Consider the following 18,793-nt stretch of genomic DNA (forward strand, 5'->3'; position numbering starts at 1 on the left):
ATCTCAGCCTATCAGAGGCGTCTAAAAGTAGTTTAAAGAAACTGGATGGGAAGGAAATTCTAACCAACAACAATACAGTAAATATACTGTGCTTAATGAGTCGTTTCTTCATTCACAAGTTTGTGCAAACCGTACAAATGGTTCAAATAGTAAATTAATTTGTGGATGTGTATAAAATATAAAGTAAAGGATTAACTGTTTAGCACAGAATCATTGATTAATGGTCATAATGTTGACATAAAGCCCCAGTGTCCACCTAGTGTTTTTTTTTGGAGCGCCAGAGTCTTTTTTCAATTGTTTTCAATGAGTAGAGAGCGTTCTCAGCAGAAAGCAGCTGCCTGGAGAAAAAGTGCAGAGCCCAGCGTCTTTTCGTCCAGCTCTCCGCCTTTTTTTGTGCGGCCGTTCCAAATTTTCAAGTTGAAAATCTTTCATCTTTTCAGGGTTGCTGTTAACATCACCGGCGGCCCTTTTCTAAATGTATAATATTTCTTGTATTTTAGCCGCCTATGGATCGTGTCTTGTACTCACATCCTCTTTGCTCCGTGTCTGATCGGGAAATAAATGATCTAAATAAAAGACATGCAGTGCAAAGTAACGGAGCAGTGTCGGTCATAGAGCGGCCGTTGTTAACAGACTGTTGTCTTAGAGACAGGATGGACGTGCAGCGCTTTTCATCTCGCCGCACAACCGCTTCATGCAAGCGCTCCGGAGCGCACAGTCAGTGCTTTTCTGCCCGGAAAAAAACACTTTTCCTGTGAGAATTTAGTTTCAGTTATTTCATTCAAAGAAACTCTCATTGGTGGAACCCTCATAATAATCAAAAAATTTTAATTCCCTGTTCTCCTTTTGCAGAGATCACTCCATTCATCCAGCATGATCCCTCAGTGTCTCTCACTAAGACCCACCCAGTCACAGCGAACATCACCACCCTGCCCGTCAGCACCGCCATCTCCAGGCCACCTCCGCAGATCCAGCTGGCCCCTCCCCCGACCCTGAGCCCCGTCATCGGTCAGAACATGCCCAGCCTCTCCTCACTGGCCTCAGACAACCAGCTGGAGGCCTTCCTGGAGCGTACACTGGCCGACACCACGGCATCATCAGACCCGCGCACGCAGGGCCTGATGCTGGAGCTGCAGGCGCAGCTGATGGAGCAGCAGCCCTACTCGCCAATGGACACGTCAGACCTGTCCTTCTGCGACTCCTCCTCGCCGCCCTCCTCCCTCAACATGGGACTGACGGACCCCGGCCTGGACAACATGGAGTGGCTGGACCTCACCATGCCACCGGGTCCAGCCGGGGCGCTCACACCACTCGGGATACCTACGGACTTCCTGGATTCACATGACCTGCAGCTGCACTGGGACTGACGGGGGGACAGCTGAAAGAAAAGATCCAGAGAAAGGAGCCGCAGAGCCACAGAAAGGATTTATGGATGGATAAGAAGAAAGGAGGAGAAAAAGGAGACTGCAAAGATGAAACGGTTTCAAGCAAAAAAAAAAAAAGAAAGAAGGCAAAATAAGGAGGAAAAGTGGCATTCCTGTACCATCTCTCTCTGCACAGACCATCCATACCACCTGTAAAATTCCCACTTTATTACAATAAGAAGTGCTGTACAGGCAGTGCACTTAAGTGAAACTACGAGCAGGAGTTTGCACAGCTTTAAAAAGAGGTCTCCTGACGCCACTCACGGGATTTTAAACGTGATTTTAAGGATGATTTGCAGATATAAGAAGACAGAGCCAAATACCACTGGTAGCATGGACTGTTTGTTAATACACTTTAACCCACACTAAGGGCCGTTTTCACATATGCACTCCCCAAAAACTTCGGGACACTGTCTCAGACGCGTGGGGGGAAAAAGAAGACCCAGAAGCAACAGAGTCCGCTACACACTGCTATAATGAAATGATTTGCCTTCATATCAATGCTACAGTACGTGTAGTTCTAAGAATCACAATATCAACAAAAGAGCTAAGAAGAACATACTGGAGATCAGAAACAATAATGAAGCCGTTTAATTATGCGCACACCGGTCGCATGCAGGCACTCTGGTCGAGCACTGATCGCAGGGAATAAACATCACCACTCCCTCGAGGTGAATTCTCCAGCAGCGTTCCCACATCAGCTCATTTAGACTTTCTGTTGGAAAAATACAAGGGGGCTGTTTTGTGCAATTTGCAAACAAGGCTCAATACACCTGAACTTTGTCTCGGGACAGTGAGCCAGATATCAATGGCCGATATTTTCCTGACTGTTTCTGCTGGAAGTCTTTTGCCCGGCTGGCTTTCAGTTTGAACATGTACTCTGTGAGCACAGTAGCAGCATTTGAAAGTGTTCCCTAAAAAACTTCTGGAGTTATCCAGACATGAAGCCGTCTGTTCTGCTGAAGCACACTGTGCCATTCAGCATATCAAAGCTACGTCAAAGCACAATGACTGTGTGACAAGAGTGCAGAAGAAACCCAGTTAGATTGAATAAATCTAGGACATTAGGTCCTCTTTATTACACGTTTGAAGCTGGCCTTGGACAGCTACGTTTTATCACTACAGGTTCTGATCCTGACCACTGGGAAGTCTTAGACTGACTGGGGGTCTGGGATGCTCTATCCTGTCTTGGTGCTGGACAAATCAAATGTTTAAGTTCCCTTTAAGTCTAACGCACGAGTCAGCCAATTTTTAAAGCGACCCCCAGCTGAGAGGAGGTGAAGCCTCTTTTCTCACTGGTCCACTCTAAACATTCTGATGATCATAGACGACATGTTTGCTGACTAATCTGATGTGTTGTATCAGATGTGACTGTTTTCTTCCGACCCAACACGACCCGGCTGGTCAAGCCGATGAACCAATGACTGTAAAGAACAAAAACGCTCGACTTAAGTCGGACGACGAGAGGAGCAAGCTCCTCCGCCTCACGTGAGAGCTATGCACTAAAAAAAAAAAAAAAAAAAAAAGGCGCCTCATCCACCTCAGAACAAGGAAATGTGAACTTTGCATAAAACAAGGTGTTTTCTCATATGAAGTGATCCGTTTCAAAGATCACACGGCCAAATGCTCCAGAGAGATAATGCAGTTGTTGTCCAAGAATCAAACTTTGAATGTAGTTTTTAAAAGATTGAAGAAGAAAAAAAAGGACATTTAAAAGTTGGCAGCTGTTTTTTTTCTCCTGACTTTAAACTGACATAAAATGTTGGAAAGGGAACATATATCAATTTATAACACAAGCAGACACGTATAGGAAAAAGGGGTGAAATGTGTGTGTGTGTGCTGCAAATTATATCAAGGAATCAAGATGTCTTTGGAGGAGATGAGCTTTATATGGAGCTGTCCTACAGTATATCCCTGCACTTTGTGTGTGTGTGTGTGTGTGTGTGTGTGTGTGTGTGTGTGTGTGTGTGTGTGTGTGTGTGTGTGTGTGTGTGTGTGTGTGTGTGTGTGTGTGTGTGTGTGTGTGTGTGTGTGTGTGTGTGTGTGTGTGTGTGTGTGTGTGTGTGTGTGTGTGTGTGTTGCAAATTACTACACCTCTAGCCAACTGATGTGCTAGCTAATAACTACCTGTTGCTAATAAGTCAATCTGCTTTAACAGCGGCTAGCCATTATGTGGAGGAATCAAAATAATCCAACATTCGATCGGTGAAACAGTCTCACTTGTGATGCGTCTAAACGACTTTGTTTCCCGACCAGGGAGTAAGTTAAGCAAGAAAGCATGTTGATTTGTGTGTGTATGTATGTGTGTTTGTCTTCCTGTCTCTTGCATGTTCACCTGTGTCTCTGTGCATGATTGTATTCATGTTTAATCTCGGGCTGTGTCGCCTGAAAGTCGTCTGAAGAAAATGTGCTGATATCTCTAACATCAAATCTTTTATTACAGATCCGACATATTCCAAAACTCTACTAATCAATCGGCTTCTGATGACTGTTTCTGCTTCGTCTCTGTTGTTCAGTTGGTGTCCTCCAGTCCAAAAAAAACACGCAGACACCTCTGAGGAGAGACGCACAGCCGTCAGTGAAGAGGGTTTAGCGACTTTTAACTGATTGCATCATATCCTGCTAACTGTTTCTTTCAAAGCTAAATGTTGACTTCCTGATTCAGTATGGATCATATTCCATTAGGGTTGATGCAGTTTATCTGTAAGGCACTTCAATAAAACATTTTTTTTTTTTTTAAATCAAATGATCATTACATTAAAAACACTTTATCCTGTCATTTCATCCATAGGCACTAGAGGGCACTACCTTGTTTCTTGTGCAGCTCCCCTTCCCATTTTCACAGGCAACACATGCTCACCTCAGGGTCACTTCAAGCAGAAAAAAAAATCTCATACTTTTTATTTTTTTGACGCTGATTTTATGCTCACATCAGCAATAACTTGTTGACCCGAGAGCCCTTAATGCCGGTGCTGTTTTATCATCAGATCAGGCCAAGTTGAACTCCAAATACTGCACACACCTGCATTTTGGCTGTGTTGTTTTTCTTTTCTTTCTTTTCCTCGTCAAAGCTCCGTTCAGACACGACCTCAGTCGTCCTCACCCTCTGGTTCGTGCTCCTTTGGTTTTAGTTGCAAGGACCCTGAACCCCACTAAAAAGCTGCCTGCAGGGTTCACTTGTATTTCATTTGGTTTTTAAGTGTTGAGTCTGATATAGAAAGAGCTGTTCATGTGCATCCAGGAACAGCTGATGAGTTATTGTGGGTTTTTTAAAATTCTGGATTCTTTGAAGTTTTGAGGATATCAAATTAGATACTGAATTACCAAAAAAAAAAGGCATCGGGACGTAATATCACATTGAGTTAATTTCTCACTTTTAAAAAAAATATTTATCAGTTTTTTTAAGGGTGTAAAACAAAAGAGAAAAAAATACTCGTGTTCTGCTTATGTAATATCTGAAGAAGAAGATTTCATGTGTATATTTTTGGTTTGCATTTTTTCTTTTTTTCATGTTATTTTCCATATCAGATATAGTCAAACCTCTGGGCTGCAGTCTCTACACATGTATGCGATGAGCACTCAATGTGACACCACTTAACATTGACAGGGACAGCAAAAAGCAATAATGGCTGCTCTCCCTTGATGTACTGTACTGTATGTCAGATCCTGCCTTGGTTTCATTATTATGAGAACCTTTAGTTCAGAGTAATAGATAAAGAAAAAAAAAGTTCAGAAGCACTTACATGTGAGTGGTTAAGTTGTGGTTTATTTTGAATAACCCTCGTGATGTTAGAGGGTTTTTTTTGGAAACACTGTTAGTCTGAAGGTTCCTGTCAGCTTCTTTACTTTGTACCAAATGGAGGTAAAGGTGTTGGCTCAGGCTTTCCCATATCAGCTCGTCTGCTTGTCTTCATTCCCTTGTTCAACATCATGTGAACATTGAACATCTTCAGGTGGAGAAGCTGGACCACAGAACAGAACTACATTTTTATTATTAAAACTGAAATTCACGGGACATTATTGGAAGGACACCATCCTCTGTATCTCCACCACCCATGCCACGCCTCTTGTTGTTTGTATGCCATTTGTTTTGCACATTGTGTACATATTTATATAGATGTAATGCATATTTTTATACATGTGTAACATCCATGGGTTCTCTATTTTGTAAATATTCCAAAAGATGTATATAAGTACTGTATGCCTTTATGTGTCAATAATAAAATGGTGTACTGTGAACACCTGTCGTAGAAGTGAATACCAAAACAATTCACATCATAAAGTGTGAAATAGCTTTGTTCACAGAAGAAGAGAAGAACGAAGAGAAAAGCCATCACACATTGGACCAGGTTTTGGATGACAGTCTTCTATGGTGGACTTGTTTGTTTAGAGGTGAGTGTTTGCATAATGCCTCGGATGTATTTCCATATTCCTGTTTGATAATGGATGTAGTCAAACATTTTCCTCCCTCCTACAGACAAACCACATAGCTATAGTCTGACATCAGCAGCAAAGAGGCTGCTTTAAATCTGGGCATCAGTGTTCTGACGCATTCTCACAACTTATTGAAGTGAGCGGTGTTTCCATAACAGTCGAGGTGAATGCCCGCATGAAGTCCGTGATATTCAGATGTCTCGCAGGCAAAACTGAGGCTGTCTTTGACAGCAAGTCATAACAGCGACATGACAAGATCATGGCAGTCATAGAGCCATGTTTAAATAAATATACCTGAACCTTTATGCAGTTCATATCAGCGCTGTTAGTCGCCTCCAGGCAAATGTACATCATCAGTTGAGCCAAGAAAAAGTCAACAAGTAAAATAAGTTCTCATCCAGATGAAAAGCAAATATGAACATTGTTCCACAGGAAACAGTCTCTCCTGTATAGAAGACATGATATCTTACTGTCCAAGTCAGATTCAGGCTGATGAAACTTTAACCTCTTTTTCAGATTGGCCGGTAGGTGTGTATGTGTGCCTGACAGTTTGGACACTTGTGGGGGACGTTCCTCAGACGGTTCATGAAGAAAGGGATCAAGCAGCAGCCTGCGATGCACCTGTAAAAGGAAGGGAGGTAGATGAAGTAAGAGATCTGGCCTGTTACAGGAAGTAAGGTCAGGTTTAATCTAAAACTGCCTGTGTGTTTTAAAAAGGTGCACCAGTTGTGAAAATCAGGGCAATACCGATTTTCAGAATCACCATTTAACTGATTGCCATTTCTGATACCAATAGTTTTTTCACTACTTATTCATAATTCCTAGTTTCTGTTTATCAAATGAGCTATGTGATTTGGTGTATCACATTGCTGCTAGTGGGCTCTCCTCTTGAAATGTCACTGGAACACAAACTGCAAGTCTAGATCTTTCCAAGAGATTGTATAAAGATGCCCACAGTGCCAACATTTTCTTTCACGGTTGACCATGCAAATAACTCAGATGATCCAACAGGTGACTTCCTCCCAATAACAGAACACTTCTCTCTGAATCAGCAAGCCTTGCCAGTTTTGTGACATAAATAAATGATCACTCAGGTTAATACTGGGCAACTTAAACTACAGGTCTGTAAAGCCTAATCATGCCACTTCACAGCAATAGGGCTAAAGTTAGCAAACATTAGCTTACTCATGCTAGCTTTAGCTACTGGATATAGCCTACCCAAGTAAGGTTTTGAAAGCAAAACCTCTAAGTGTATTGAACAGAATAATGGAGGGTGTCTACCTTCATAAAAAAAAGTTTTTAGCTGCAAAATGTTAGTATTTGTAAATATAAATTACAACTGGTAGCATTGTGAAGCTAATAACGTATGTCTGCCATATTAGCACACTACTAGTTTAGTTTCTTAGATCCATATAAAGTAATTAAAGACCTTTATTAAAAGTCAAATTAGCACTTTAACATATTACATGTTCTTATAACAAAAAAACTCATCAGTAAGAGTAGCTAATAAATAAAAAAAGTTCCTCTCATGAAAGATTTAATCTTAATCTAAATCAACACTGGCTTTAATCCATGTATTGACCTTCTTGCCAGGAGTTTCAACAATAATAGCCTAAGTCTCTCATACAGTAGCTGTCTGTTGGCTATTAAACTAAAACCCAAAGATAATTAGCATGTTTTAGCATAAAGACTGGAAATAGGGTAAACAGCTTGTTTAACTCAGTAAGAGTATTTATTCTGTTAAATCAGTCAGCCAGTGTCAAAAAGTACTGATCCAACATAAACCAGAATTAGGTTATTTTTAATCCTTTGCTTTTGAAAATAGAAACTCAAGAAGATATCCATTTTACTGAGCTTTACATGCAGTTTCTTAGCATACAAAACCAGGCTAGCTTTTTTTATCCTGCTTCCAGCCATTATGAAAAGCAAAGCTAACTTCTCCTGTAGTGCAGACATGAGACCCTGAGCAAGAAACAGAATAACTGTAGTTAAAGAAATAACAAGCTAATCCTTTAAGACCACTCTTTAGAAAGCAGTCAGGCATTGTCAAAATCTTTAAATTGAGTTGAGATGTACCCAAACATGATGCAGAAGCAGGAAAGCGTCCACACAGCCTCTCCAACTTTTTCATGGGTTTCTGTGAAGACGACCTCATGACACGATGGACACTGAGTGACAGCTGCCATTTGACCCAGACTGTCCACTTGCCCACAAGAGAGAAAAAAAACAAAAAAATAAATAAAAAAATGCATAACTGATAGTCTTACGCCTTTAACGTGTGTGTGAGGTGGTGTGACTACCTGGAACGACTGGGCCTGTTGGTCTTTCTGTGGCAGGTGTAATGTCCTCCTGTGTCCGCTGGAGAGGTGGCAGCATGTAGACCCCACCGAGGGGTTTCCTAGTATAATGAATAGTGGGACTTGTTTCCTGTTGACCTGATTTCAAAGAAGTAATTAGAGCTGTCAGCCATAACTAGTTAATCACAATTAATTAAGGTCTGAAATCAATGCATTCATTCTTTTATTCACGATTAATCGCTTGCTATTCTGTCCCTTTATGTGCCCGTGGATAAGCCTCCGCTGTCTCCCTGTAGTCACAGGGATGCAAAAGAACGACACTGCTGCATCTTTGAATGACTAAATGTTTTTAAGGCAGCTCAGTTGAAAGTAATATCAACCTCATGACATCACATATCTTACGTTCCTTTGAGTGGTTTTCATTTAGTTTTTGATCCGTAACAAGTTTATTTTTCTGTAGTTAAGTTAATATTGTAACCTTGGATCTACCAGTTGGTCCTTACTTTATTTCAAAATAAAAGCAGGGTTTAATTCAAACAGCTAGTAAAGTACCCTCAGCCTATACAGTAAAGAAATTCAAGCTTTCCAATTTTAATTTGAAATGTGAATTAAAGAAATTTAAAACATGCTATTAAAATTTTTGATTAATCACAATAAAACAATTGTAACCTTTTGACAGAATTAATATAATTTTTAAGTGACATTATGGATGCATTTAGTAATATCTTAATGTAAAAAAAATCTCTTAAACTGAGAGGGATGGTTGTCCAAGAAGTGCCATTGCTGGATTTGGAGCTCTTGTCTTGTTTTCTCAACTCCTCCATTTGGACCTGCAGCACCTCCAGCTCCCTCTGGATGGCTTCCAGCTCACACAGTTTGTCACTGTCCTCACTGGTCACTGATATCAGAAGAGATAGTTACAATCATGAGGACATGTTCATTGCAGTAGTTTTCAATGGAGCCCTGATCTATGCGCAAAACCAGAAGTTTTTGCAGAAGTGCAAAAAAAACTGCAGTTCCTCAAGTGTCTGCTTAAGGCTGGCAATTAAAAAAAAAAAAAAAAGATTTTCAGTATGTTCCTTTAATATTATATTGTACACATTCAGTAAGGTGATGATAAGGAATTAATGAAAAATGTGTGGGGATGCAAATTAGTCTTCATTTTAATAAACCAGGTTTTAAAAAATGACTTATTTGAAGAAATCACATTGTCACTGAATTAGGAAGTTATTGTGTGGACTTATCATTCTCCTCATTGAAAAATGAAAAAATTGAAAGGATGACTCACATTCCTCTGTGGGTCCGTCACTATTGTCATTTTTCTTGACTCTTAAGTTTTGCAGCTTAAGCAGAAGGAAGCGCCTGTTTTGTAGCTGCTGTATGCGAGGCTCGATGAGGGCCAGCGTTGGGGGGGCGATCTTTGGCTCCAGTGGCCCCTCGAAGGAGTCAAGCTGGGTCACATTCTGCTGCTCTGGCTGTTGGTCTGAACTTACGTCTGTGTTTACCTCCATGCTGTGTAACTGTCTGAACGCCTGAAGGAGCACGTCGGGGTTCTCCATTCTGCTGTTTATGAAGTCGTTTTAACCGCACATTTAATTAAAAAGAAATTGTATAATCAAAAAAACAGAAAAAAACACAGCCTGGATTCAAGTCCCAAGTCCTTTTAAAGCTGGTTTAAGTCGTGATTTTTAGCTTCTCATTTGTAGTCCAGAGAAAGTAATGCTGTCACATGTCAAACATTTCTGTTGACGATTACCAGAAAATAAAGGTTTCTCTGAACTTCTTTAAAAAAGAAAGACATCCATGGCAAAGTAAGATAGACTTCTCAAAGCGATCCCTTTCCATCATCTGGCTGTCGGCTCATGACATCTAAAGCATTTGATCTTATGTCACGTCAACACGTCCTTTTAGAGGATACTAAAAACAGAGAAGATGTAAAACATGCAAATACTGCTGCTGCCGCCGGCTGAACTCAAACTGGACTATGGTCCAGACAAGAAGCCTCTTGTTACACTGCAACCATTTTTATTCTTATTATTTTATTCTAGCAGGCTCTTGATTCCATCTTCATATCAAACCCCTCATGTACTTTTGGCTGGTTGGTCTTTAAACAAGCTGGTTCAATTGTTGTTAAAAAAAAAAAAGAAAAACAACAACACAATGCACAGTGGAGAAAGGTGAGGCCAAAAGCTTTGTGTGACATTTGCACGTCACACATCTTTTCTGTTTTGAATAACATCACACATGTCAGTGCTTGTATGAATTCCAACTGGAGTCAATACCATTATAAATATTGCTTGTCCTTTTTTGCATCCTCTTTTGGAAATACATTTCAGATACCAACAAATAACATGCAAACCTGACTAAAATGTGTCCTATATAACCAATTATTATCTGCCTTAGTGGAAACAGTTCAGTTTTTTTATACATCTTGTGATGTTTTTTTCACATGTTGACTGGGGGGTCAAATTAAAAAAAAAACTTACGTATTTTTGTGTAACAATCTCACGATATTTAAATTAAAATGGGATGACGGTAGTGTGCTTGTTTGGCTTTGTTTGTCAGGCCTGTGTTAATGAAATCTGATCAAGCCCTCATGAATAATGATATAGATACATTATAGATTATAAGTCATATCCAATTATGATATTTCCTGAACTTCAACTTTGAACTGTTTTTCCGTCATTTTTATGAAATGTTACATAACAATGCTTTGAGCAACAATTGTGTTTTTTCCTGCTACTAGCAGGCAACGAAAGTCATGTACATTAGCATTGATTTTCTGTGCATCTCATGAATGGACTTCCAATGTGCACTGTCCTTTTGCTCCTTTTTTGGGCTCAGCAATGTCCCGAAAAATGTGTCCTGTCCGTGAAGTGCTTTTTACTATACCAGCTAACCACTTTATATTTCTGTTGTAATGTGTCAGCCCACATCAATGCACGGTTGGTTCATATTTTCTTTGTACCTCAGAGGAGCTTCAATAAGAAAATGTTGTTTACAGTCATGAGGACAACACAAAACTGTGCTAATGCAAGAAAAACCAAAACAAGACTGCTTAAAGATGCTAAAGTGCAACATGGTGCTGAGATGAACGCCATGTTGGGTGAGCTGTGTGTCCTCATCACACACATTCACATTTTCTAATGTCTTTTTTACAAATGTTACACATTATAGTTGTAAGGTTTAAAGTTTTATGAGCTCAGGGAACAAACATTCAAATAACCCAAAAAACTTTGACAACTTTCTGCTTCCTTTCAATTTATTTTAATCATTAAACAAATCGGAGTATATAGTGTAGTGTAGTTCGATGGTACACAGATAAACAGATAAAGCTCAAAGGTCATAACCGCACCCTGTACATAACTACTGTACCATGGTCTTGGTCGATTTTGGGTCTAAAAATAACGCAAAGCTTGTGATGTTTGGAAGCACACAGTGTACCTGCTTGTTCAACTGTGAAATGAGGCAGTTGGCCCCGTATGACTGCAGCCAGCCACCGTAGCATCAATAAAGCCCGGAGCCAGATATAACATCAGCAGAGCAGATGATGTCTGACCTATATTCAACACTCAAAACCGCACCATTCATACACATTGGTCTCATTTCAAACAATTGCCAACAGATAGTGAATACATGCATTCAGATAAGGACTGTATTCCCAAACCTTTATCAGTGACCTCATTTAATTTCCTTTTGTCTCTGTTTATAACGTTGTACTGTTTGATATGGTGGTGTAATCGACTCGGGTTTCCTGGCAACTATTACTCAACTGTGGATTTTATTTAGGCCACTGCGTTCAGGCAGAGAGAACTGGTTCAACAGTGACAAGAAATCATGACTACAGTGTTTTTAATTTTAAGTGTTTTAAGTAATGAGTGGAAGTAAAAATGATAGTGTTGATCTTGGAGCTCACCACTAGATGTCAGTGTCTCACTAACGTAGCAGGTCAGGCCACAGATTATGTCCTCAGTTTAAAGGGTTGACGTCACCCGTCCTGCAGTGGCAGACCTCCATCCTCTTTTTTTTTTTAATTCATCCCTCAGCTGCATGTACAAACTTGTGTTTATAAGAAGATTTAGACAAGCGTCGTGTTTTTATGTATCTCTAGAATCAGTTTTTAAAGTTACTTTTCACTCATACACACACACAGCTAATGTCTCCGCTTTGTCCTTGTCAGTGTGCGTATGTGTGTGAAATGCACACAGATCACATAGCAGTAAAGTATGCGTATGCACCACCTGTCAGGGTATAAGACACCCAGGGAAGGATACACATAGTCATTGAGGGTTAATGAGCTTCATTATTCAGCAGCAGGAAGTTCTCACGTATCTTTAGACAATAGTCTTACTGTACTAGAGCAATTGTTAAACACTTGGGCCAATGTAACCTCTTTGACCTGAAACAACCCTAAATGAGTGTTTTAAATAAGTGTTCCATTTTCAGGGCCAGCCCTAGAGCTTTTTAGGACCTAGGGCCACATCACAGACCTAAGTATCTGGTATCTCTTAAGAGGGCATTCTGGGAGATATTTGATTTGATTTTTGTTAAAGATGCTACGTTTGAAAAATCAATATTATAATGTTTTTCTTTGCTGTTTAGAATGAAAACAAATCTTGAGTGGATCTGTGTTTAAACACAACCTGAAAAAATAATCACTGAAAAAGAGGGAACACTTACAAAGGATGTGAAAAGAAGTTTGTGTTTAAATGACCGTTTCATGGAGAGTGCAAATATATGGAAACAATCACACAATCTTGTGTGATTTAAACCTGTGTTGACAACACTGTGAAGGGGGTTAACTGTAATGAAAACAGTCAGAGTGGCTGTATGGTGCAACTTAGAATCTCATGTCATCCACTCAACAGTATAGACAGGCAGGTATCATTTTTGAGCACTGTACCACTTTTTCTGAAATCAACAATATATCTCTTTCTCAGAGCCAGTTGGCTAACATATGCTAACAGTTTGCCGCGATGCCCATTGATGTTAATGAATGACAAAATAAAGGTAATTTCCTCCTTATAAGTTAAAATATTACAAAAATGAAACCTTTTGATTCTCCTTTATAACCTTCACTAGTCGTGTACTTTTGACTAGCTACACATTTCACACAGCTAACAATTAAACACAGAGGTAGCTAGCTTTTTGGGTAGCTATTTGGTATTTATTTCCGATAATCGAACAAGCTTCTTTTGCCTTCATCTAGTTTATAAATGTGATTAATTAAGCTGGCTGCCCTACTTTCATTATAAATTCTTAATATAATTATTTTTAAAAGGTCATTTATAAAAGAACAGTCAGTTTATTTGTAAGGAGTGAACCAGTGCACTAGCCTGTTAATGTGTTAAGCAGCAGCAGCAGTAATATTAAGGAGCTTGTAAACAGGGAACATTTAGTTCAAACTTACATTAAGATACTTATAATAAGCAAATGACTCCACACCAATGTTAACAAGAATATACTGAAACACTTTCACAGCACTGGAGCAGCCCCTCTGTAAATCTCAGCCACAACAGAGGGGCTGTTACATAACCAATAACACCCAGAGGTGGTCTATCAAACGACTTCATCTTAAACATAACCTGTTATACCTCAGTGATTTGTGGGTCAGTCTGTGTTCACTCTGTTGTCTTTCATTCAGCTGTTTGTGAGAGACGGATGAGCCGAGTGTATGTTGGGAGCAGCATGTTGTACTGTTCAGTCCCTCCCAGAGGATGATGATGACATACAGTTGCTGAGAGGGTTGCGTCATGCTCGGATTAATGTGTGTGAGTGTGTGGGGACATGAATTTATGTACTTATGAGGACCGAACAAGATCTGTCTTTTAAACCACAACTGTATCCTTTTACTAGATGTAATGACTAATGTTGAGTCTAATATTTGTTCTTTATTTATTATTTTTTCATGGGTCATACTTATTTAATAGTTGAACTTGTTTTTTTCTTTAATCAGTTAACAGTCTCAATTTAAATGTCTGCCATTGCACTAGAACATTTGATTGAGTTTAGGAGTTGAGTTTTGGGTCAGGATAAACATCAGGTACAGATGAGTGTGCTCGTGATAAATATCACTGCGGATACTCACGAGTGTGGGATGACAGTGTGTGTGGGAGTGTGTGTTTTTGTTCCTGTCCTCTTGTCTGAATAAAACCATTGTAACAACCACATCCTGTGCAGCAGCCTGCAGCTGGACTCTCACTGACTAATACGAGGAGAATCTAAATACGCACACACACACACAGCAGTTGGTCTCACTCATGTTGTCAAACATGTTGGCTTAACATGAGTGGCAGTAATGATGTCATCTTTGAACTGGGACTGATTATTATTATTTTATTTGACTTTTTTAGCCAGGCGGGGCAGACAGACGAGATCACTGCACCATTCAGGCTGATCCGAGGCATGCGGAGGAAATAGAAGTGTGTTTGTGTAAGAGGAGAGAGGAGAGAAACATAAAGAGAGACGAGAGGAGGAGAGGGGGGGGGAAACAGGACGGGAGAGGATGTAGGGCACGCTGCCAGCATGCAGGTCTAATATGAAAAACGATGTCTGCAGCTGCAGCGACAGGCGAGCGAGGATGGATCCAGCTCTGCATCAGAGACACTACATCACTTTCCATCGCAGACGCCTAGTTTTGTTCACACACATCGCTGCTGCAAATCATCTGTTGCAACAAGACAGTTATGTAATAAAGCTTCCACTTAAAACACAATGTGCGCTGTAACTCAACTGCAAATTTAGAGATTAAAAACCACACAGCACCTCATTGTTATGTCTCCAACGTGTTGCAACAAAGCTAAATCACAGTGACAAATCACAGGAGTTTCCTGGGGTGTAACCACAGCGGGTCGCCTAGCAGGGGTCCATGCTCATTTTTCTCAGGTGGATTGACTTGTCAACACATCTGCACTCACTTCTGTTCCCATGATCTCCCTGCAATACAGATAGCTACATGAAGCACCTGAGCATGTGTGGAACACTAAAAAAAGTCATTTTGAGATACACCAAAGGCTACAGTGACAGTAAAAGAAGAAGACTAGTCCAATTGGTTACTAAGGGCTTGGTGCTCTAAAATAGCAAGAGGAGTCAGCGTTTCCACTGCGAATGCCAGCCCAAAAGGATAAGGGTTTCTTTTGTGTGCTTTAGCCCTGTCCTCACATTGTGGGTTAGTCAGTAAGTGGGTATATTATATCTCAAAATCTAAAGCATGTTTTAGCATAAATATTGTACAGAGATTCTTGTTTCCCTAATGATGAACCCTGATGACTTTTTGTGATCACCAGACGGTACAGTGGAGCTTGATATCTTTTTTATGCTTTTTTTTTGTCAGTTCAAACAACCAACTTTAGACAGGATCACCTCATACACATGCACACGCAGGGTTAAGTGTCTTATGGACATGTTGCTGCATGAGCTGGGGATTGAACCCCCAACCTTCTGGTTGAGAGAAGGAGTCTCTACCAACTGAGAAACAGCCAACCCAATGAACTTCCATTTACAACACCGTCATTCTTTACTTTAGCGCCACCATGAGGAGGCAATGCAGCGAGTCCAATCAGCAATACATACAGTACATGGTGCCATTTGATGCATTGTACTAGAGTGAGCTCAGACCTCATCCGTAGTTGCTTGTGGTCTAATAAATATCCACCTCTGTGTTTTTACACATTTGCAAACGCAGATAACTTGATTATATTTTCTTGTAGTTGTACTTGCGTAATATTTCAACGAATGCTGTAGCTTTAATCGTCACGGGTGTGAAAATGAGAAATGAGCAGATTGCATTGCATGATTGAACACTGGAACACGCTAACATAAAATAACTGTGCTGGCATATACATTGCTGAATTGTGTCACCTGACATTCAAGCTGTTTAAAGTGTGAAATGTGGGTGTTAATGAGAGGCAACACTGATGTGAAAGTGAGCACAATGCCATCATAATAATGGCATCTTATAAAGTCAGTTGAACACTAGTGATGTATAAATAGTCACGCATGCATATCTAAGTGTTGTGAATGTTACCTGCCTGTTAACATAAAACCTGCTATGCTGTCTTCTCATTTCCCTTCTATTTTTCTTTGATGTATACTGTCGGTTTCTGCTTGCTGCAATGGCCTGATTCCCCACAGGGATCATTAATGTTTCATCTAATCTAATCGAATCCCTGCTGTCACCACAGAGCCGCCGCACAGTCAACACAACAGAGCGGCAGGATTGTGGCGGAAAATCCTGTTTGATGTAAAGCAGACAGAAATAAGCTCTTAGTGTGTCGTAGAAATTAAGCTGAATGTAAGGGAGGAGCATGGGAATCTGACAGCTGATGATTAACTTTGCTCTGCGTTAATACTCATCTGCAGAAACAAATCTGTACCGCAAAGGGTTAACAGCCATATTCACTGTTCCTGTGTTAACTTCTGTGGCTGTGACGTCCCGCAGTGTAACAACCTGCTAATTTCACCTGTAAACGTGTTTTATGGCTCGTTTCTCCTGGGGTTTTTTCCCTTTGAAAATCTCTTTCACTGCATTCCAAGCTTGAGGTCTCTCTGTGAAGGGAGTCAGAGGCAGACAGAAAGTGAGGAGGAGAAAGAGAGCCGTAATGTGCATGCAGAACTCACAGAGATGGAGCAGAGGGGAGGAGGGTGGTATTGAGAAAAAAGAAAGAGGATAGGAAAATAAACAAAGAAACACAGAGTAATCCTGATGCATTACATGAAAGACATGGAGAGTATGTATGAAGACCACACACACACACACACACACACACACACACACACACAGACAGACACACACACACACAAGGCCGTACAACGTGTTACTTATTTGACATTGTTCCTATAATTACCACATTACATAGGAACAGAAACAGCAAGCATGTGTCTTTTTTACTTCCCCGAGTGGTCAGTAGCCGTCTCTCTATGGTCTTAAGCACATTGACAAATGTACAGACACACACACACACACACAGACACTATTTCCCCTATTCCAGTGTAAGTGTTACGTATTCTTCATTGATGGTGTATGTGTGGCTGCTCAGTCCAGTGTTAATGCGTCCAGCCAGGCAGCACTGATACAACAGTGAGAGCAGAGATAAAGCTGGCTTTGTCTGTGAATCAGGATCTCGGCCACAGAGTGGCTGAATTGGCACACAGCCATTGTCACGGGTTCACTGCGGTCAAAGACACACACACACACACACACAGAGACACACACACACACACAGACACAGACACACACAGTTGGCGACGTCAGTATGAAATCACAGATATTAAAGTGGATTTTGGGAGACGGTTTGACATTAGTGAATCATTGCCTTTTTATTTCGGGACTTTGATGAAATTACAATTTACAAAGAGGCTCATCCATCGGGCTGAGAGACAGGCTTACATCACATTCATGTTGTGTCTGAGCAGAGCAGATTTCAAAGGAAATGTACAATACTGTCTGTGTGATCTAACATAATAGAAAGACTGCAGTCCTTCTGATTAAAGCGGTACTTTAAGCTCCATTTACTGCTTATTCACTTGTTTGAGGTGGATCAAGCAGCAAGCTGTAAACAGAACATTAAGGTTTTATCATCTCAATATGTTGCAACATTTGCATATTTTTTTATGTTTCTGGCCTGCTTAAAAACTAAGGTCAATTTTTTTAAGCTCAGTTTTGGTCTCAATCAACTTCTGAGTAAAACATACCCAGCCACCAGCTGAGAGTACCCCTTGGTGTAAAGTTACATCCGACCTGTAGCTGAATGTTACGGCCAACTTGAAGTTAGACTTAAGCCCGGTTTGTGTTGCACCTGGGTGTATACACCTAGGATGGACACCTGGGCGACATTATTTACCAAGATCTTTACACTACTTCGTCGCCTCTTCCACTGTCTGTGGTCCCCCATCACATCCATTGTTGATGGCAGCAGTTATCCATTTCCATGTCATTACAGTAGCTTTTGTTTGGTCGCGTCTGTGTTGTTGAGTTTCACAGTGAGAACGTTTTTATGATACTCATACATCTCTATGCATAAAATAAAACATAAAATGTTTGTTTTATCTTTTCTTTTTCTTTGTTTTATCCAGAACTTCTTGAATTTTGATGAAAGAAGCTTACTAGTGGATATAAGTGTGTTGCCTGTTAAAGGCTTTATATGGGATTTTTTGATCCAGCAGATGTCGCCCTTGAGCACCAGCATGAAACCAAAACAACTTGCGGTGCATTGTTGTGTTAGCATGCTAATGCTAGCTATCTTTATTATACTCGTATCTTCACACTGCATGTAAATTTACCCGAAATGAGCGTGATCTAGAAACACAGTTAAGCAGTGAGTACAGTATGTTATTCTTCTTTTCTCTAGTCCCTCAATTAAACTACTTTTATACACGAGGGGAGGAGTCAGCCGGCCGTCCCAACGATGTAAACAAACTGAAGATAGAACTCTGAAAACTCTGAAAACATCACAGACAGTGTAAGTGTTACGTATTCTTCATTGATGGTGTATGTGTGTATTGATGGTGTGTTACACCCATTGTAGACAGTCATGACTCACAGAGTTATTTTCAGAGGATATACTTGATTTCTATTACATTTAAGTGTGAAAAATCACATATAAAGCCTTTAATAGTCACTGCTTGGCGAGTGTTGAC

General features: G+C 40.4%; 2 protein-coding genes across 6 annotated transcripts in view; one reads left to right on the forward strand and one right to left on the reverse strand.

Annotated features, from left to right (window-relative positions):
* mrtfba (myocardin related transcription factor Ba) overlaps window positions 1-5,663 on the forward strand; it is a 28,012-nt gene extending 22,349 nt beyond the window's left edge. For all 5 annotated transcript variants that reach the window (XM_061028248.1, XM_061028250.1, XM_061028249.1 and 2 more), the window contains one exon: window positions 853-5,663. In XM_061028248.1, coding sequence (XP_060884231.1) covers window positions 853-1,367 — 515 coding nt within the window. In that variant the 3' untranslated portion in view covers window positions 1,368-5,663. The remainder of the gene's footprint in view (window positions 1-852) is intronic.
* On the reverse strand, window positions 5,171-10,050 carry LOC132955402 (uncharacterized). The gene is made up of 5 exons (XM_061028253.1): window positions 9,444-10,050; window positions 8,907-9,053; window positions 8,159-8,293; window positions 7,935-8,061; window positions 5,171-6,479 (listed from the first exon to the last, which is right to left on the reverse strand). The coding sequence occupies exons 1-5, from the start codon at window positions 9,712-9,714 to the stop codon at window positions 6,371-6,373; spliced, it is 789 nt and encodes a 262-aa protein (XP_060884236.1). The 5' UTR covers window positions 9,715-10,050; the 3' UTR covers window positions 5,171-6,370.
* Window positions 10,051-18,793: the final 8,743 nt, after the last annotated feature.

The sequence above is a fragment of the Labrus mixtus genome, chromosome 21 (assembly GCF_963584025.1).
Source record: "Labrus mixtus chromosome 21, fLabMix1.1, whole genome shotgun sequence".
NCBI classification, from domain to species: domain Eukaryota; kingdom Metazoa; phylum Chordata; class Actinopteri; order Labriformes; family Labridae; genus Labrus; species Labrus mixtus.